The sequence below is a fragment of the Sciurus carolinensis genome, chromosome 14, assembly GCF_902686445.1.
Source record: "Sciurus carolinensis chromosome 14, mSciCar1.2, whole genome shotgun sequence".
NCBI lineage: Eukaryota > Metazoa > Chordata > Mammalia > Rodentia > Sciuridae > Sciurus > Sciurus carolinensis.
Window position 1 is genome coordinate 20,524,231 of NC_062226.1, and position 19,315 is coordinate 20,543,545.

Consider the following 19,315-nt stretch of genomic DNA (forward strand, 5'->3'; position numbering starts at 1 on the left):
GCACAACAAATGTTTGGGCACACTTTGGGGACACAAATACAACATGCACACATTTGTGGGCATATGTTTTCACTCCTCCTGAATACATAAAATAGAAGGAATGCAATCCGTGTAACTCTATATTTAACTTTGTGAAGAACTGCCCGACTCTTTTCCACAGTGGGAGCACCACTTTTACATTCCTGCCAGCAATGTACAAGGAGTTCCATTTCTCTTTATCCTCTCCAACACTTGTTATTGTCCCTTTTAATGACCGCCATTCTAGCATCACAGTCTTCCACTGGTTTTGATTAGCATATCCCTGACACTAATGACATTGAGCACTTTTTCATGTGCTATTCACCATGGAATATTTCTTCTACAGGAAAATGTCCATTCAAACCCTTGTCCATTATTAAATTGGGCTACTTGTCTTTTTATGGGGGTTCTTTCTTACTTTCACCTTACTTTCACCTGCTCAGAGGGAAGCCAGCCGCCATGTCATGAGGAAACTCAAGCAGCCCTATGAAGGGGCCCACGTGATGAGAAATAGAAGGTTTATAACAACAGGTAGAAGGAATTGAGACCTCCTGCTAAGAGCCTTATGAGGAGGACTTAGAAAGAGACCCCCCCCCAGCCCCAGTAAAGCCTACTCAGACTATTGCAGCTCCAGTTAACATCTTGACTGCAACCCCCATGAGATACCCTGAGCCAAAACCACCCCTGTAGATAGAGAGAAAAAGAAACACTTTAAAACCATTGGTGGGACTGTAAATTAGTACAACCACTATGGAAAGCAGTATGGAAGTTCTTCAAAAGACTAGGCATGGGACCACCACCATATGACCCAGCTATCCCACTCCTCGGTATTTATCCTAAAGAGTTCAAGTCAACATACCACAGTGATACATGCATAGCCATGTTGACAGCAGCACAGCCACAGCAGTTGATCTATGGAACCACCTAGGTGTCCATCGGTGGATGAATGGATAAAGAAAATATGGCATGTATTCACAATGAAGTTTTATTCAGCCATAAAGAAAAGTGAAATTATGCTATTTGCAGGAAAACGCATGGAACTAGAGACCATTATGTTAAATGAAATAAGCCAAATTCAGAAGGTCAAGGGACATATGTTTCCTCTCCTATGTGGAAGCTAGAGAGGAAAAAGGAAAAGAAAGGGGGAGGGTATCTCATGAAAATCAAAAGATCTGTAGAGGAAAGGGACCAGTGGGTAGGGGATGGGAGGGAGGGGAGAAGTGCTGGCGAGAGATATTGGTCAAATTATATGGTTACACTCTGTGCATGCATGGATATGTAACAACAAATCCAGTCATTATATATAACTGTAAAGTACCAATAAAAAATGCTGAAAGAGAAAAAACAAAAAATAAAACAAAATAAAATATATTTTCACTCAAAAAAAAGAAGGAGGCTTTCGAACTGGTTTGCAGGGTGAGGATTTTGAAGAGCTGTGAGCTGGAAAAGCTTTAGAACATTATACACAGAGCTTAGTGGGTCTGGTGGAAGCTGAGAAGACCAGAATGCTGACATGCTTATGGCTCATGGTCATTTGTCATTATGTATTCATGTGTGAACCACATACATGAGAAATAATACTCCTTTTGGATAACAAAAAATATGACTATTATCACCATAATAAAGAAAAAATAAATAAATAAAATACCCTTGTCGCTACTCCCAATCTCCTGACTCCAGAAATAGTGAGATAATAAATGGGCATTTAAGCCAATAAATATTGGAATAAATTACCTCCACAATTAAGCCACATAAATCATGAGGCAATTTTTCAACTTTAAAAACTGTGAAGACAAAATACAATTTTAGGATACAACAGAACATATGACTAAGGAACAAAGACCTCCTGTTTCTGAAGTCTTTGATTTTCTCAATAAAGGATGATGGTAGATTTAAACCATGCCCATTGCCACTGAACTGCAATATGTGGAATTGTCCCATGTAAACCACGAACAGCCCAATGCATTCATGAAATGTGTCACCTGCAGAGCAAACAGCTTTCTTTTATATGAACTTATACACAATGCTATTATGTGTAGAAAATTCATGTTATTCTACCTTCCATGATTTTCCTTTAGATTTCATTATTATAATATTTTTTAAATCACATACATAAAGTCATATGATTTTTAAGTCCAAAATCATCAATTTTATATTTAAAAGCTACTCATCATCCCTCTCCATTTCATATTACAACTTTTTCTCCGTAATTAAATATGTATTATTTTATAATGATGAGCATCTGTTATGCGCTGGCTGATGGCTTGAAGCCACCCAAGGGAATCCATAATTTATTTTCATTATGTCTTACATTAATGTTATTTTTTTTAATTATCAAATATGGTTTTCCAGCAGAACAAGTTTAATACAAAAAACACAAGAGAGGAAGCACGAGACTATGAACAAAGTGTGGCTTTTGGGGTCAGGGAGACCTGGTGCAGATCCTGCTCCATCACTGCACAGTGGGACTAACACTGTGACTGCTGCTGGGACAGGGCTGTGAGGATGACCAAGTGAAGTCCTGGCACAGGGGCCACGCCCACTGGGCGGGGCGGGGGGAGGGAGGGGAAAAAACAAACCAAAAACTCAGAAAAATGAGAAACGTATTGGAGACTTCCATGTCTGGGATGACAGAGCCACTGAGGAAAACCGGAAAACCTGTACAAAATATCTAAAAGCGTCTTCTCAGAGCTCTAACCAGACAGAGAGGAAGGGCCACAGGCTCTGGGGGGACGGAGGTCTGCAAAGTACAGCAAGTGTTCTCCTGAGCTCATTCCTCCTGGGGTAGCTCCAGACTCCAAGGGGAAGGCTGAAGGGCCAAGCAGAGTTCTGGCTGCCTCTTGGGTCTTGAGGAAAAGGGTTGGTGAGCAGGCCGTCCCAAGAGGTCCAGTTCTTCTGAGCCCCTACTGTTTGCAACCCTGAAGGGTTGCTCCTTAGGAATAGGGTAAATTACAATCACACACACAGTTCCTCAAGGGACTGTTGGCTCAACCGCAAATAATTTCAGTCCCTAACATTTAATTAAGATTATCCTACTACTCAGGAGGCTAAGGTAGGAGGATCACTTGAGCCCAGGAGTTCAAGACCAGCCCCCAGCAACATTGTGAGACAAGAAGGAGAAGGAAGAGGAGGGGGGAGGAGGAGGAGGAGGAGAAGGAAGAAGAAGAGGAGAGAGGAGGGGGAAGGGGAAGTAAGAAGAGGAGGAGAAGGAAGAGGAGAAAAGGAAGGAGAGGAAGGGGAGAAGAAAAAGGGGGAGGAAGAGGAGGGAAAGAAGGGAAGGAGGAGTAGGAGAAGGGGGAGGAGGAGAAGAAGGGGAAGGGAGAGGGGGAGGAGGAAAGGGGAGGGGAAGAAGAAGGGGGAGGGGGAGGGGAGGGGGAAGATTATCTCAGCAGAATGCTAGTGACCCCACACAACTGACAAGCAAATAAAGATCTTTTTGAAGGAAGACTCCATCTCAGTTCTGCATGAAGAAGAAGGATGGCACCTCCATACCTGCCCTTTGGGACAGACACAGCACACCTAAAATGTAAAGACACAGAAGGAGCGGGAGGCAAAGGATCAGAAGAGATAGGACAGGCAAACGTTATGCCTGGGGAGCTATGCTAATACCGGGAAAATAGATTGCATCTAGAAATAAAGAGAAGACTTCATAGCCAAAGAAGATTTCGTAATGAAAGTTTCTATTCACCAGAAAGATGATAATTCTAAATTTGAATGTTCTTACTGTAGCTTTGAAATATATAAAGGAAGAACTCACAACTCCAATGAGAAGTAGACAAGTTTATAATTATAGTGGGAATTTTAACACGCCTCTCTTGGTAACTGATAGAACAAACTGGAAAAAATCAACAAGGATACAAAATATTACAGCAATACAATTAGCAAGTTTGACCTAGGCTTGACATTTGCAGAGAACATTGCACACAACTGCCACAAAATTATTTCTGAGTGCTCACAGAACACCCAGAAAACTGGCTATCTGCTGGATCACTGAACAAACCTCAGTGAATTTCAAAAAACTATAGAGGACATTTTCTGATCAAAATATAAAATAAACGATAAAAATATTGCTAGAAGGGCCAGGGTTGTCGCTCAGTGCTAGAGCGCTTGCCTAGCATGCATGAGGCCCTGGGTTCCATCCTCAGCACATAAAAATAAAATAAAGGTGTTGTGTCCACCTACTACTAAAACAAAATATTAAAATATGTATATTGCTAGAAAACCCTCAATGTTTGGAAATTAAGAAATACACTTCTAGATTATCTACGGATTGGAAGAGAAATAACAATGCAAACTAGAAAATATTTTGAACCAAATCATAAAGAACAAAATTATATATCAGACATGAGCTTCTGGATATTGGTAATATTCGAATTTTGACTCTGGATAAAGAAAGGCATGTTCTTTATGATAAATCACTGAACGGCCCATCTCTGTGGGGGGTACTTTTCAGCTTGTGTGTAACACATCACATTAGAAAATATTTTAAAAGGGCAGCCATAGAATTAAAAGAGAGGGCAGAGAGCTCTGGACCCACCAGTAACTTTGAGGAATCTCTGAAAGTTCCCCAGCAGATGGACTCCAGGAGAGAGGAAACCAGTCAACACTGAGGACTCCAACCAGCACGTGATAAGCTCCTGAGAAATGGACAGGTGTCCCAAGCAAGCCTGGGAGGGCTGGAAACGTTCCAGCAGGGACACACGGAAGGGCCAGCCTCACACTGCCTGGCACAGGCAGCAGCTGGGACATGTTCTCAGGCTTCATTCTTGCTACAGAAAATGAATCCTTTACCCCCACGGCCTCTGATGAGGGGCAGGGAACAGTAGAACAGGGCCCCAGTTAACACGGAAAAAGAAAGGAAAGGGCCCGCGAATCCACACTGTTCCTTAGCCTACTCTGCCTTCAGCACAGCCTCTTCCTTCCGGTGAACCAGAGACTCCGGGCACCCGCCAGAGCTGCACTTAGAGCTGCTCCCTCCAGCTCTCATCTTGCAGTGTCATTGGGGTGGCATTTCTAAAGAGAGGTGGGTGTGCCATCCATGTCTACAGCTACCTGCACCCCTCAGAACACGTCCAGCCTGCCCGTCATCTCTCCTGGCCCAGACACCCTGCAGGGAAGGCAACCTGTTCTCTCCCGGTCACTCACCACTTCCATGCTACCAGAGATCCCAGGTAGGGTGATAATTTGGTTCAGAGACCCCGGGTAGGTTAATAATGTGACTCATCAGGCAAGCTAATAAGCTGGAATTCCTTCAATAAAACACTCTATGAATATTTATCTAACATTTTTTGTGAAATTTGATTTTTATTTTCTATATAAAATATTATACCCAAAATTCAGATGGAAACTCAAGGGACCCAGGACAGTCCAAATAATCTTGGAAAAGAAGAACAAAATTGAAGGATTTATATGTCCTAATTTTAAAACTTACTACAAAACAATAGTAATCAAGACAGTGTGGTACTGGCATAATGACTGAAAAACAGATTAATGGAATAGAACTGAGAGTCCAGAAATAATCCCATGATCAATTGCTTTCCAATAAAGGTACTAAGATCATCCACAGGGACATAAAAATATTATCAATAAATGGTACTGGGACAACTGGATAGCCACATACAAAAGAAAAAAATGGATCCTTAGCTCATACCATATACGAAATTAACTCAAAATAGATTAAAACATAAATATAAGAGTCAAACTATGAAACTCTTAGAATACAAAGGAGTAAATCTTTGTGACTTTTCACCTAGCCAGAGATTCAGAGATTTGACATCAAGAGTACCAACAAGAAAAGATAAATTGAACTTCTACAAAACTAAAATACTTGGTCTTCAAAAACCACTATAGAGAAAGTGAAAAAATCCACGGATTGAAATAAAACATTTGCAAATCCTTTATCTGATAAGGGACTTACATCTAGAGTATAGGGGGGAAAAAATCTTCTAACTCAGTAGTAGAAAAATAGCCCAATATAAAGATGAGCAAAAGAATCTGAATAAACTTTTCTCTGAAGAATATATGCAAATATCAACAAGCATATAAAAAGGCTCAACATCACTGGTCTTCAGGTTAATGCAAAAGCAAACCATAATTAAGATACCACTTTATGTTCACTGGGATGGCTGGAATTAAAAAGTCAGATAATAACAAGTGTTGGTGAGGATGTGAAGAAATCAAAACCCACACACATGGCTGATGCTGAAAAATGGTGCAATCTGGAAAAGTTTTGACAGTTCCTCAGCTAGATAAACACAGAGTTACTGTATGATCCAACAATTCTACTCCTGGGCATAAGAGAGAAATAAAAACATCTGTCCACACAAAAACTTGTACATAAATGTTCATGGCAGCATTATTCATAATAGCCAAAAAGTGGAGGCAACTCAAATATTCACCAACAGCTGGAGGGATAAACAGGATGTGGTATGCCCATACAATGGAATATTATTCAGTCATAAAAATAGATGAAGTATTGATACATGCTACAACATAAGTAAACTTTGAAAACATCATAAGTGAAAGAAGTCAGTCCCAGAAAAACTCATATTATATGATTCCATTTATATGAAATGTTCAAAACAGGCAAATCTACAGAGAGAGAAAGTAATAGTACATATATTGTTTGTGAGTGAGATTAGTGATCACCTGAACTGAAGGTGAGAGAAGACTGGGTAATGAAAATGTTCTAAAATTGATCATGATAATGGTTGTACAATTACCATTGAATTGTACACTTCAAATAAACGAATTGTGTGTATGTGAATCATATCTCAATAAAACTTATGCCAATAAAAAAAAGTTAACAAATATCCTAATCAAAACAAAAGATAAGCTGGGTGTGGTGGCACAAGCCTGTAATTCCAGCAGCTTGGGAGGCTGAGGCAGGAGGATCATGAGTTCAAAGCCAGCCTCAGCAAAAGTGAGGCCCTGAGCAACTCAGTGAGACCCTGCTCTAAATAAAATACAAAATAGGGATGAAGAAGTGGTTCACTGGCTGAGCGCCCAAGTTCAATCCCTAGCACCATCCCCCCAAAAAAGATATAATCCTGGGGAAAATACTAATGACTTCTTCAAAGTACATTAATTACTACAATAAGGGAAAAAATCCCTCTAGAGTAGGCAAGTCCTAGCCTCAGCTTGCAAAACCCTCCCCTGAGGTCAACACCTCCACAGAAGGCAGGGGACAGTCAGTGAATGTTACCTGAACATGCCCCTTATGGGGGGACAAAGGACAATGTTTATCTCACTCACGAACAATATATGTACTATTCAGTACTCTCCCTGGAGGGAATTCTGATCAAGACAATTTTGTCTCTATTTTCGGAGATGGTCATGCTCCCTTTATGTGTCGTCGCTCGGGAAGCCAGAGCCAGCAGCATCTTCACCCAGATTCTTCTCAGAGTCTCCCAATGGGATCAACAGGAATCGGCTTGTGGGGTTGGGAGCTTAATGCCTAATGAGCTTTATGAGGCAATGCAGGCAACTCGCCAAGCACAAGGAATGGCACCTAGTGAGTGGTCAACAACTGGTGGCTAGAGTTCATTGCTCTTTATTATCTTCCACCTGCTAGACCAGTGAATTCCAGGAGACCAGGCGGCAGGCCACCTCTATGGGTCAAGTCACTGCTTCTCTATCACTCTCTCTGCCCCTAGGGATAAAAGCAGATTGAGAAGAGGCAAGTGTGTTGGACAGGAGTGAATCTAAGAGCAGGGGAGCCAAGAACCCCAGAGAGGCCTGACTCTTGGGCTGCTCTGCCTTTGAATGGGGGCAAAGTCCAGTTATGTTGCAATAACCATCCCAATCTTTATAAGGAAATTGTATGTAAATTCAAACAAAAATGTGCTTGTCTGATCACCTCCAGAAGCTCAAGTTCAGGTACCAGCCTTGGCTCATGGGAGATCTTCCTCTCTCTGGGTCTAAGCCTTCACAGAGGAAAAATAACCCCTCTGCACAGGGAGTTGCAGGCCCAGGGAAGAAACAAGGGCTGTACCCTAGAAAAGGGCTGTTATCTTTACTATGGATACTTGGAAGGTCAGGATTGCCCAGGCCTTTGAGACAGCTGCTGCCAAGATGGGATGTGGAGGAACTCAGTCTGCACACTTAGGAGCTTGGGAGTGGAGGCCTGCTGCCCCTTTCTGTCCACTTCAAGTCCAAGGGCAGCCCTGGAATTCTCCCAAGCACTGTCTTGAAGGAGAGGATTCTCCCATCTGGGCTCGAGGCCAGACACCCAATGAAGAAGTCAGATTACAGCCTCCAGGGTGCACCACAGGAGGCAGGGCTACCTGGGCTGACCCTGCACCTGTTGAGTCCCTGAGTCAAAGGCAAGTGGGTGAATGAGATATCCAGAAACTAAACCTTGATCGCACCTGAGCTGCCTGCTAATGGGAAACTCCGTGGTGACAAACCGGGTCTCTGAAGGATTAACTGGAGTAATTATTCCAGCCAAGTGAGGCAGAACCAACTGCAGCTGGCACCAGCGACCCGGCAGCAGGTGGTGTCCCGCGGCTTGCTGCGCCTGAGCCTGTGTCCTGAGCCCTTCTGGGCGACCACAGGAGGAAGGGGCCAGAGAAGTCGCCCCCAGGTGGGAAGAGCACCTGCCCAGCCTCACCTGTCACCACCCTCAGCCTATCCGCCTTGCCCCCGAGGCACTCACCAAAGGTGGAAAGGTAGAAGGTCAGGTCCCGGCGGGCGCGCTGGCTCCCGAGGGAGACGCGGTGAAGGGAGCGCTCCATGGCGTCCCGTTGCGGGAGGGCAGGGTAACCCGAGGCGGCTGTGTTGTGCGGGTAACCGGGGCAGCGGGCTCGCCCGCGCCCTGCACCAGCGCCTCGGGGCGGCGGCGGGCGGGAGCCAGAGGCCGGGCTGCGCGGCGCTGGGGAACGGCCGGGCGCGCCGGGCCCTGATTGGCCCGCGCTGGTTTGAATGGGGAGATTTCCACCTGACCCGGCGGACGCGGGCCAGAGGGGAGGAGGCGTGGGCGCCCCGAGCAACCGGGACAGTCACCAGCAGCCAGAGGAACTGGCTGCACCCGGCGGCTGTCCCGGACCCCCGGCTCCGCGCTTCAGGCTCAAAGTGCCAGCCCTGATAGAGGCCCGGGCCTGGCGCGCCCACTCGGGCGGGCTTGGCCTGCTCGCCCAGCTCCCCCAGGCTGCAATTAGCCAGAGCTTTGAAGCTCCGACCTGTAATCATCAGAACCGAGCAAGGTCAAAGGAGCACCCTCCTGGCCAGGCGCAGCAGGATTTGAGAAAGTGTTCCTGCATTTGGACGGGCCATCCCCACCAGGTTCCAGCCCCTTTCTCTGCCAGCCCAGATCACCCTTCTGAACCTCCTCTTGGATGAGAGCAGCCTAGCACAGGAACATATGGGAGCAGCTTGCTCCAGCCAGCTTCATGGCCCCCCATGTGCAGCCTGCTGCCATCAGACAGTAGAGCAGGCCCCTAGCATCTGAGGACAGGGAAGGGGCTTGGCAGAGTGGGTAGGCACTTTGAATCTCCAGAGTCTGGTGCAAGCAGGCAGAGCTAGAAGGAAGGTCAGCGCTTGTGTGGATTTGTCGGCAAACATTCATGAGACACCCCGGGGAGCAGTTTCACACCAAGACATCTGCTGTGCAAATCTCTGACTGTTGCCACTGTGGGAGGAAAAGCTGCTGGTCTCATGTAAATCTAAAAATGGGAAGTGTTGGTGTTTGTCCCTGGTCCCCTGACTTCATTACCAAGTGGGTATTTGTGGTTCCATGAGTGGTCAAGACAAGATTGGGAGAGGCAAGAGAGAAGTACCAGTTCTATATATTGAGTACCAGGTGCCAGAAGCTGAGCTGTGCAATTACCACGAATCATCTCATGTGATCTTCCCAGTAAGCCTAGGAAGTATTAGCTCTAATTTACCAGGGAGAAATCTGAACCTCAGGTGGTGACAGTAGGTGATCTGCTCAAGGTTTGCAGAGCTGGGAAGGGCAGAGCTGAAATTGAACTCTCTGCCCCAACAGCTGTCACAGCTCTTCCTTGGCTTCCATACCTGCCCCATGACCCAAAGCAGGCAGAGGTAGCAGATCTGACCTCTCAAGGCAGTTAAGAAAACTAGATGCCACAGGTTCAGCCGGCCACCAGTGGGAAGCAGAAACTAGAGAAGGAGCCTTAAAATCAACAAACCAGTGGTAAAGTGCAAATGAGTCCCATACAGGGACTCATTTGGTGGATGATTTGAATCCTGGTACTGTGTGAAGCCCTGCCCTGCCCTTGCTCCACCTACCCCACACACACCGTCAACACGGCCCTTAACAGGGTGGTTGGCAGATGGACTTACCTGCACCCTGGACTTGGGCACGTCTGATCCTCTTCCTGGCTGGGGAAGTCTGAGTCCAGGCATCCATTCTCGGTAGGGAAGTATCCTGGCTTAGCCACTCCACCCAGTCAAGGAAAATGGGCCACCTCAGGCTCAAGCCACAGGGTGCAGACAGGACACTGAGCTCCAAGGTGCTGCCGAGCTGTAGGAGCAAGATCAGAGCAGGAAGGCTGGGGAGATAGCTCAGTTGGTAGAGTGCTTGCATTGTAAGCACAAGGTCATGGGTTCAATCCCCAGCACCAAAAAAAAAAAAAAAAAGATCAGAGCAGGAGTTAAGCAGGCCTGAGGACACCCACTGCAAGGGGCTGTTCACTCCTGGAAGGAATTAGAAAGCACGGCACTCAGGAGCCAGGGCAAGGAAGGGCCATAGGGAAGAGGAGGGCGATGTGCCCAAGGTGACACTCACCCTTTTTACATCTCTCCAGAGATCACTGTAGAGCCTTAGACTGGGGGGAGACCACTGTGGCAGGAGGCTGTGAGCAACTTGCAGGGCACAACACCCAGGAGGGTGGGATCTGGCAGGAGAAAGCACAAAGTCACATTGTCTGAATGTGGCCTGGGAGACAAAGGACAGAGGCCTATACTATGCGCCTCATCTCCAATAGGGACAAAGGTCCCCCTGCCTTGCAGAGTCTCCTGACTCCTTCTGCCCCACTCAGCAACTAACCTATTCAGTTGGGAGATCCCAAGGCCAGCCTGATCCTGATCCGACCCCTCTGGCGGAACTACCTTTGCCACCTTCACTGCCACAGGTCATGTTCCTTTACTTAGTGGATCCCTGGAAGTTCCCTTTGCTTAAAGGGACAGATGTTTTTTTTTTCTCAGGAGATGGAAGACAAGTGAATGGGAGCGTGGGCAGTGGCACTTCAGGGACTTGCCCTCCTGACCCACATTGCCATCCACAGTTGACATCCAGAATCAGGTTCTGGGTTTGAGCAGCAAGCCTGGCTTTCTGTGGCACGCCCTGGGTACTCGAGCACCCCATGAGGCCTCAGTATCTCTTTTCTACCCTCCTTGCACCCACACACACTGTATGTGCATAAATCCACATGCCACACACCCACAGTACAAACAGATGCATGGCACACATCCCGCACACACATATACCACACAGACCTTCATACATCCCGTGTATATCTACACACCCCACGTTCACACACCACATACTACATTCACACTTCACACCTATGATAAACACGCCCTGCATGCTTTGCACACATCCTATGCACACACATTCATGCACACACATAAAATACACTTAAACATGCCACATCCATACACCATGTTCATAGCTGGGTACTGTGGCACATAGATCCATGACAGGCATTTTTGAAGACTATAAACATAATGAATATTTGGTTTGGAAAGAAGGAACTGAAAGGATTTATTTTGGGCGCATATTTACATTAACTATCAAAGATCTTTGTGACTTGAAGATGCCATCTGGTCCAATAACCAAGAAAATTTTGTAAAATAATAATGAAGGAGACTTAGACTGCCAGATGTTAAATAATGTTTTAATAATGTTATACCAGAAAGGAAGGACAAACAGACTAATGGAATAGAAAGTCCAAGGGAAAAAATCGTTTTATTTAGAGAAGAAAAATAAGATTCATTTCAAAAAGTTAAAAGATGAATGAGCTAATTCAGAGGACATTTTTAAAGTTGAAATTTCTTTTTTTAAAAAAAGAGACTTCAACAATAAAATCAAAACATAACCTTTGAAAAGATCAGTAAAATAAACTTCTGGCAAAACTTACAAAGAAAACTACAAATAAGTTAAGGAAAGAGGAAGATAACTAAGATATAAAGGTAAATTTTTAATTATAAGAAAAAACTTGCAATTTCTTTGTATAAATTTGAAAATTTGAGGGGAAATTGATAATTTTCTAGAAAGTATTAACAACTAAAATTGATACGAGTTTGATAGATGTTCAGAGCTATACTTGTAGATCTAATAGATGCTTATATCTATACATTATATATTTATAATGTTTAATAGATCACTAACCAGAAAGAAAATAAAAAAGAAAACCAAAACTCTACCCAGAAAAATTCCAAGAAGTCTAGCTGGGCACAGTAGCACCCACCTGTAATCCCAGCGACATGGGAATCTGAGGCAGGAGGATCGTGAGTTCAAAGCCAGCCTCAGCAATTTATTGAGGCCCTAAGCAATTCAGTGAGACCCTGCCTCTAAATAAAATACAAAATAGGCTGGAGATGTGACTTGGTGATAAAGCACCCGTGTTCAATCCCTGTACCAGAAATAAATAAATAAATAATTCTAGGAAGTCCAGATAGTTTTAGAGGCCAATTCTGTAAGACTTTCAAGATTTAATTCTTGTTTTAGAAAGATCACTCCAGTGAATCTTGTGCAGGGTGGGCGGGGATAAGAGTTGGAACCAGAAAGTGGTTAGGAGAAGTCTTTTCCAGTCACGTAGGTTAAAGAGGGCAGCAACTAAAGTCGTGGAGTAGCAGTAGCAATGGAAAGAAGTAGAATCAACAGGACTTGGAGACTGAGAGGAAGAGTGAATGTAAAAAACTCCGACTTGAGAAATTAAATGTCCAGAGGTAGGCTTTACAGAGAACCCGGGAAGGAGGGCCGAACGGAGGGCAGAGGCCCAGTGTGAGGCTGCAGCTAAGTGAAGATGGCGATCTGAAATACTGGTTTGGAGCTCAGGGAGAATATGCAGGCTAGCAATGCAGACTTAGGAATTCCCAGTGAAGTTGAGGGAATGATGAGAGAGCCCAAGGAGGACGTTCAGTGTGAGAAGAAGGCTTGGGACAGAACCAAGAAGAGTACCAGCTGAAAAGACAGATGGAGAAAGAAAGGCCCGAGGAGAAGCAAAACCAGGGAATGCATTAAGCAGGAGATAATTGTCAACAATGTCAAATATTGTTGAAGGGTCAAGTAGGTTAATAACTGAGAAGTGTCCGTTGGATTTAGTAACAAGGCAGTCATTGTTGACCTTCCATCCCAGAATAAAATGCTGAGAGGCAACAGCTCCCACATGAATGAAAATGTACAATATTCACTCAAAAAGGAAAAGGACCCTGGGCTCAAAGCCAGAGATTATTCTTGGGTCAGGGTTTTTTTTTATTCTTGTCCTAAATTTAACCAGTTGGAATGCTTTGTTAAGTGGTATTTTATTCACCCTTGAAAGATTTGCCTCTTAAGAGCATGTCTGTAATTCATCTTTAAGGTAGGACACAGTTATCTTTGGGTTGGTGGTTCTCTATGGGAGTGGATTCTGGCTGCTGTAAATACCACTGTGAAACTTTTTAATTTGCCTCAGATGGAGTAACCTTTGGTGACCAAAATGTGCAAACAGGGTCAAAGTGGGAACCAAGGGAAAAATGGAGGAGTTCAAGTGTGAGCAGAGAGATATTGCTTCAAGGTGAAAGAGACCAAAATCTTCACCACCAAAAGGAAGTGAAATAGTTAAGTTGAGGCAAAAGGTAAAAGCTAAAGACTTAAAAAGAGCCTGAAAAGGAGAGCAGGGGGCCTGTCTCTCCTCAAATGACTCTGTGTCCTTCTATGTAGGTTAGGAGGACTTTCAGCCTCTTCCAGAAGCACCCCTTCCTTGACCTGATAGACAGCAACTTGATTTGGCATAGTCTTGTATTCCAGAAGCCCTCAAAAAGTGTTTCAAACTTACAAACAAGACAGACTTTACTTCTAGCCAAGACGGAATAGCAGGGACTGGATTTTCCCTTTCCCCTAAAACAGCTGAAAGACTGGACAAGATATATGAAGTAATGGTTTTTCAAGTTATTGGACATCAGGGTACAAAGGACAGTGACTGCTGAGAAACAGAAAACAAGGTGAGTCCTATGGTTGGGCCAACTTATTGCCAGGAGACACTTTCCAAAAGGGAGTGTGTACTGAGGCCACCTCCAGTCCCTGTGTTGAGTTCGGGAGGCCAAGGCAGATAGTGTTCCGAGACCAGAGCACCAGAGAGGAGAGAATCACGCAGGAGAGCGCACCAGAGATCTGCGGAGGATCCTCCTTCAAATCTTCTGCAGTACAGATGAGCTCCTGTCTAAGAGGAAAGTGTCCCAAGACTGGGGAAAGAGCCACCCACCCAAGAGGATTACAGGGAACAATCACTGAAGCCTATATAGTGCCAGGAATAGTTCTTCTCCTTAACCGGAGGGGAAAGGGCCCCTAATTCATGAGGTACTAGGTAGACTACGTAGGAGGGTATTGCCTCAGTTGTGCCCTAGATGAAATGCTACTCTGTTCCCATCAAAAGAAGTTTAAAAGAAAGACCCAATAGGATCAAACTGTTCCTGAGGAATGTAACTGCATTTCGGAACAAGCCCAAGAATATTTCTAGGAATAAAAAGATATCCAGGGGCTGGGGTTATGGCTCAGTGGTAGAGTGCTTGCCTAGCACGTGTGAGGCACTGGGTTTGATTCTCAGCACCACATATAAATAAATGAATAAAATAAAAATTTATCAACATCTAAAAAAACATTTTAAAAAAAGATATCCAGCATGCAACAAGATAAGATTCATAATGTCTGGGACCCAGTAAAAAGTTACCAGGCGTGCAAAGAAGCAGGACACATGATAAGGAGAAAAATCACCTGATAGAAATAAACCCAGAAATACATAGATGGTAGCATCGGTAGGCAAGGACATTAAAATAGCCATTGTAACTATATTCTATATGTTGAGGAAGTGCTTTAAGAGTATATTAAGATGTGGAAGATACAAAAAAGCCCCAACTAAACATTTCAAAGTGAAACACATAATATCTGAGATGAAAAAATACACAGGATGGCATTAATAATAAATTAGACACTGCCCGGGGGGAGGGAATAGTGAACTTGAAGACACAGCTTAAAAACCACCCAAGATGAAACACAAAGACTAATAAATAAGAAATTTTAAAAATGAGCAGAGCATCAGCGAGCTGTGGCACAACTTCAAGCAGCCTAATAGAAATGTAACTGGAATCCCTGAAGGAAAGAGGGGACAGAAAATATATTTGAAAAAATAATGGTTGGGGACTGGGTTGTAACTTGGTGGTAGAGCACTTGCCCACCATGCGCAAGGCCCTGGGTTCAGTCTCCAGGACTGCAAAAAGAAAAAAGGAGACGAAGAAGTAAAAATGGTTGGGCTTTTTCCAAATTTGATGAAAACTATAATTCCACTAATCCAAGGAACTCAAGAAACCTTGAGCAGAAGAACTATGAAGAGGCCTCCACCAAAGCACATCATGATCAAATTGCTTTAAACCAACGAAAAAGAGAAAAATCTTAAAAAGCTGCACCCCTGCAAAGCCCATCTGACATACAGAAGAATAAAGATGACATCGGACTTCTTATTAGAAACTATGTGCCAGAAGACAATGAAGCAACATCTTTGAAGAACTGAAAGTAAAAAACAAAACAAAAAAAAAAAAAAAAAAAAAAAAAAACTGTCAACCAGAATTCTTTACCCAGCAAAAATATCTTTCAAAATGAAGGCAAAATAAAGATTTTTCTCAGATTTACAAAGTGTGAATGAATGCAACCTCTACAAAGATGCATTGAAGGAAGTGTTTAAAATCTTCCAGGCTGAGTTCTGGATCTGCACAAAAAAATGACGAGAACACCGGAAGTAACTAGGCGGGTTCATATAGAAAACATTTTGCTTGTTAAACCTCTGAAAGAACAACATAACGAGGATGAGGAACCGTTGCCTTAAAAACATCCAGAGCTCCCTGCATCCTGGCAGAAATTGTTATATGCTGCCTTGTCTAAATTCTGATGAGATAATTGCACGAAGCAAACCCCAGGGAAGCCATTAGCAAGTTAGCATTTGCAGTCGTGTGGGAATGTGGATTCTACTTATGGAAGAAAATAATGCAGATATGTTTGGTATAAAATGCAACCACCACAGCTGACATCTGTGGCTCAGCTGGATTGCAGTCAAGCCTGAATATAAGGCTTATGGGGAGCAAAGCCTATTTCTGGCTCAGTGTACTGTGACAGTGAAGTGTCCTTCCGGTGGACAGTGGGCAGATCACAGTTAGGAAGAGGCCACGGACTCCAGAGATCCCAAATGTGCTCCAGGGGATTTCACTGGGATCTGGGGACCCATCTAAGTTGGTTTTACTGGAGTGGTAGAGAGAAGTGGCACTAGTCCCTTCGTTTCCGCGTTCTTTCCAGCCACTCCTGCCCCGCTCTACTGGAATGCCAGTCGCAGAGCAGCCACCACTGACGCACATCAGAAAAATCTCCTGCCTGCTCTCAGTCCTCATCCACCTTGCTGTAATTTTCTGCTGTTTCTGGTGGTTTCTCTGTCTTGGAACCCCCTGCCTCTTTGTGAAAGGGCGTTCCCAGGACTCCCCTCACTTGCTCAGCCTTCTCCCCTCTGCAATCTCGTGTGCTCCTTTTTGCTACTCTCCCCTATTCTGAAGATGACTTCCAGATCTCTCTCCAGCACCAGGGTTCAAGGCCACCTCGGTCTTGAAGCACCAGCAGCCCGTCTCCCTCTCCGTGCCCACCATCACCCTGACTGCTTGCTTAGACTGTAGCCCTAATTGTCCACTTCTACCCAGCTAGGCCTTGAGCTCTGGCAATGTGGTGACTGACATGTGTCTTCTTCATATCTGCCCACTGCCCACAGGTCCTGGCACACGTTCTAAAAAGCTCAGTCTTGCCAGGAATTCAGTTCTAAAATCAGCATAGAAGACACAGACTGTGAGTAGCCACCACTGCCCTCAAATAATCCCTCATGTCACTCATAAAATACACATGGTTTTGTGAATTAAAAAAGGGAACAGCAAATTTACCTTCCCCACCTTACCGGCCCTCTGGGAGCTACTTTGACGGAGTGGGAGAACTGGAACAGCCCCCGTGAGTGGCATTATATTCTCCCTGTCACTCCTCCCTCTCACTGTGCCTTTTTTTTTTTTTTTTTTTTTTTTTGAATCCTGCATATTGTTTGGATTCTCGCAAGTAAGACGCATGTGCAGCCGTCACTGCACTGAGAAGTTTGAGGAACGAACTCTCTCATCTTTCCCTAAACTGGTTCTTTCCCTTGACTTCACCTCTCTGGTAGTGACAGCACCTCTCTGAATCCTCCTCCCTCACCCTCTCTTTCCGGTTTCCAGGTCCATTGTTCACTCTTCCTCCCTTTGTCTCCATCCTTACTGCCACCTACTAAGCCAGGCCTGTCCACCTCCCATCTCGATGTCTCTGATAGCCTCCTCACTGGCCGTGCTGGCCTGGCTCCAGTCCACGTTTCACAAAGCTCTCAGATGAACATATCCCCAGGCAGGAATTCAGTCTTATCACTCCCCCATTCAGAAGCCATCGACGGCTCCCCATTGGCCATCAACTCCAGCCTAGGTCCTCTGCAATCTAGTCACAAGCTGTCTCCAGTCCTACCTCCCACTCCTCCCAGACAGGAACACTATAGTCCTCGCCTGTCCTCCAAACGTGAATGTCACTTCCCTCCTCTTCAGATGCCCCTACACAAGTAGCTCCACTTGCTAAAACCTAACCCAGCCTCAGATGGTGACATCCCAGGTGACCCCTTCTCCCCTCACTGTTGTTCCTTCTTTGTGCCACTTAACTCATCTGCTGGATTGGGTATCTTAAAGAATGAGATGGGTCATAAATATTTTTTATTCATTCATTCATCATACATTATTGAACATTCACATGTGGCAGGTGCTCAGCTAGGTGTGGAGAGGGACAGGGAAGACAGGGCCTGACACACACAGCACCCATAATCTGGCAGTGGAGGGTGGCAACGGACAAGCTGTGGACCCCAACAGGGGCTATGAGAGGAAAAGTAAAAGGGGTTCTTGTCTAGACAGTGGTCAGAAAAAAGCACATTTGCAAATTAAGGAAGATGTAAACTCAGACCTGAAGAATGATTAGAAAGTAGCTAGGCAGAGGGAGGAAAGAAAGAATGTTCCAGATTGAAACTCCTCTATTTTCAGACAGGTGAAATCTGGTCCAGGTGGAAAGGAAAAACAAAAATAAAAAATGAAAAGTCTGAAAGTAAGGAGGACATGTCTCGCTAGAAGACCCAAAAGAAGAACTGAGTCGTGGCTGGCGCACATAGAAACGGGGTGGCAGCAGGGGAGACCGGGGCCAGGATGCCAGTGCCTTTGCCTTGCAAGGCTTGTAAACCGAGCAAAATAGATTGGGTTTGATGCCAAGTCACAGGAGAGTTTTAAAGAAAGGGTGTCACAACTGCAGGTGCTTGTTGGAAATCAGTGGTAGTGGTACAGATCCGGGTTGATGCAGAAACCAGATGACAGAAGACAAGGGCCTGGGGAATAGAAGGAACAGTGAAGTGGAAGACTGGATGCTACAGCTAATATGATGTGCTGACAACTGAACTCAGAGACCAAGTGAAGAAAAGATCAGAGAGGAGCACATCATGGCTGCTCAATAAATACTTGTGGTATGAACGAATTTATAACAAATAAATGAGAGGCCTAGAAGAGTAAGTGACTTTTGGAGATTCTATCCAAAGCAGAGCCATCCTTACAAGTAATATAGATTCAAAAAAAAAAATTTATTGATTTACACCCCAATCTTCAGACAATTTGTTTTTGGAGTCCAGTATCTGGGAAAGAATTTCTAAATTTAAAATTTTTAAATTTAAAATTTCTAAATTTAGAAATTCTAAATTTTAGATACTCCTGTATTTTCAGACAGGTGAAATCTGGTCAAGATAAATGTAGGGAATGCAAAGCAGTCCTCAGATTGCTTTTGGTATTTCTGCCAAAATACTGCCTTCCCAAATACTGCCTCCTGGAGTCTCTACCCAACTGATGACTTCAAGATCATCATTACCTCTCAACTTCCCAAAACCCTGAGCCTCTGAATCCAAGAATTTTCCACACTCTTGAAATGATTCTTTCAATGACAATCCAAAATTGTTCAAAGGTAGTTTCATTTATTTATCAGGTATTCACCCAGCACCTCTTATGTGTCAGG

At 44.5% G+C, this 19,315-nt stretch overlaps 1 protein-coding gene across 2 annotated transcripts in view; it reads right to left on the reverse strand.

Moving 5' to 3' along the window:
- The window catches only part of Rgs3 (regulator of G protein signaling 3), a 118,364-nt gene extending 109,506 nt beyond the window's left edge, over positions 1-8,858 (reverse strand). The window contains exon 1 of one of the 2 annotated variants that reach the window (XM_047524112.1): positions 8,675-8,832. In XM_047524112.1, coding sequence (XP_047380068.1) covers positions 8,675-8,753 — 79 coding nt within the window. In that variant the 5' untranslated portion in view covers positions 8,754-8,832. Of the gene's footprint in view, positions 1-8,674 lie in introns of both variants that reach the window. The other variant, XM_047524114.1, reaches the window with a different exon arrangement.
- Positions 8,859-19,315: the final 10,457 nt, after the last annotated feature.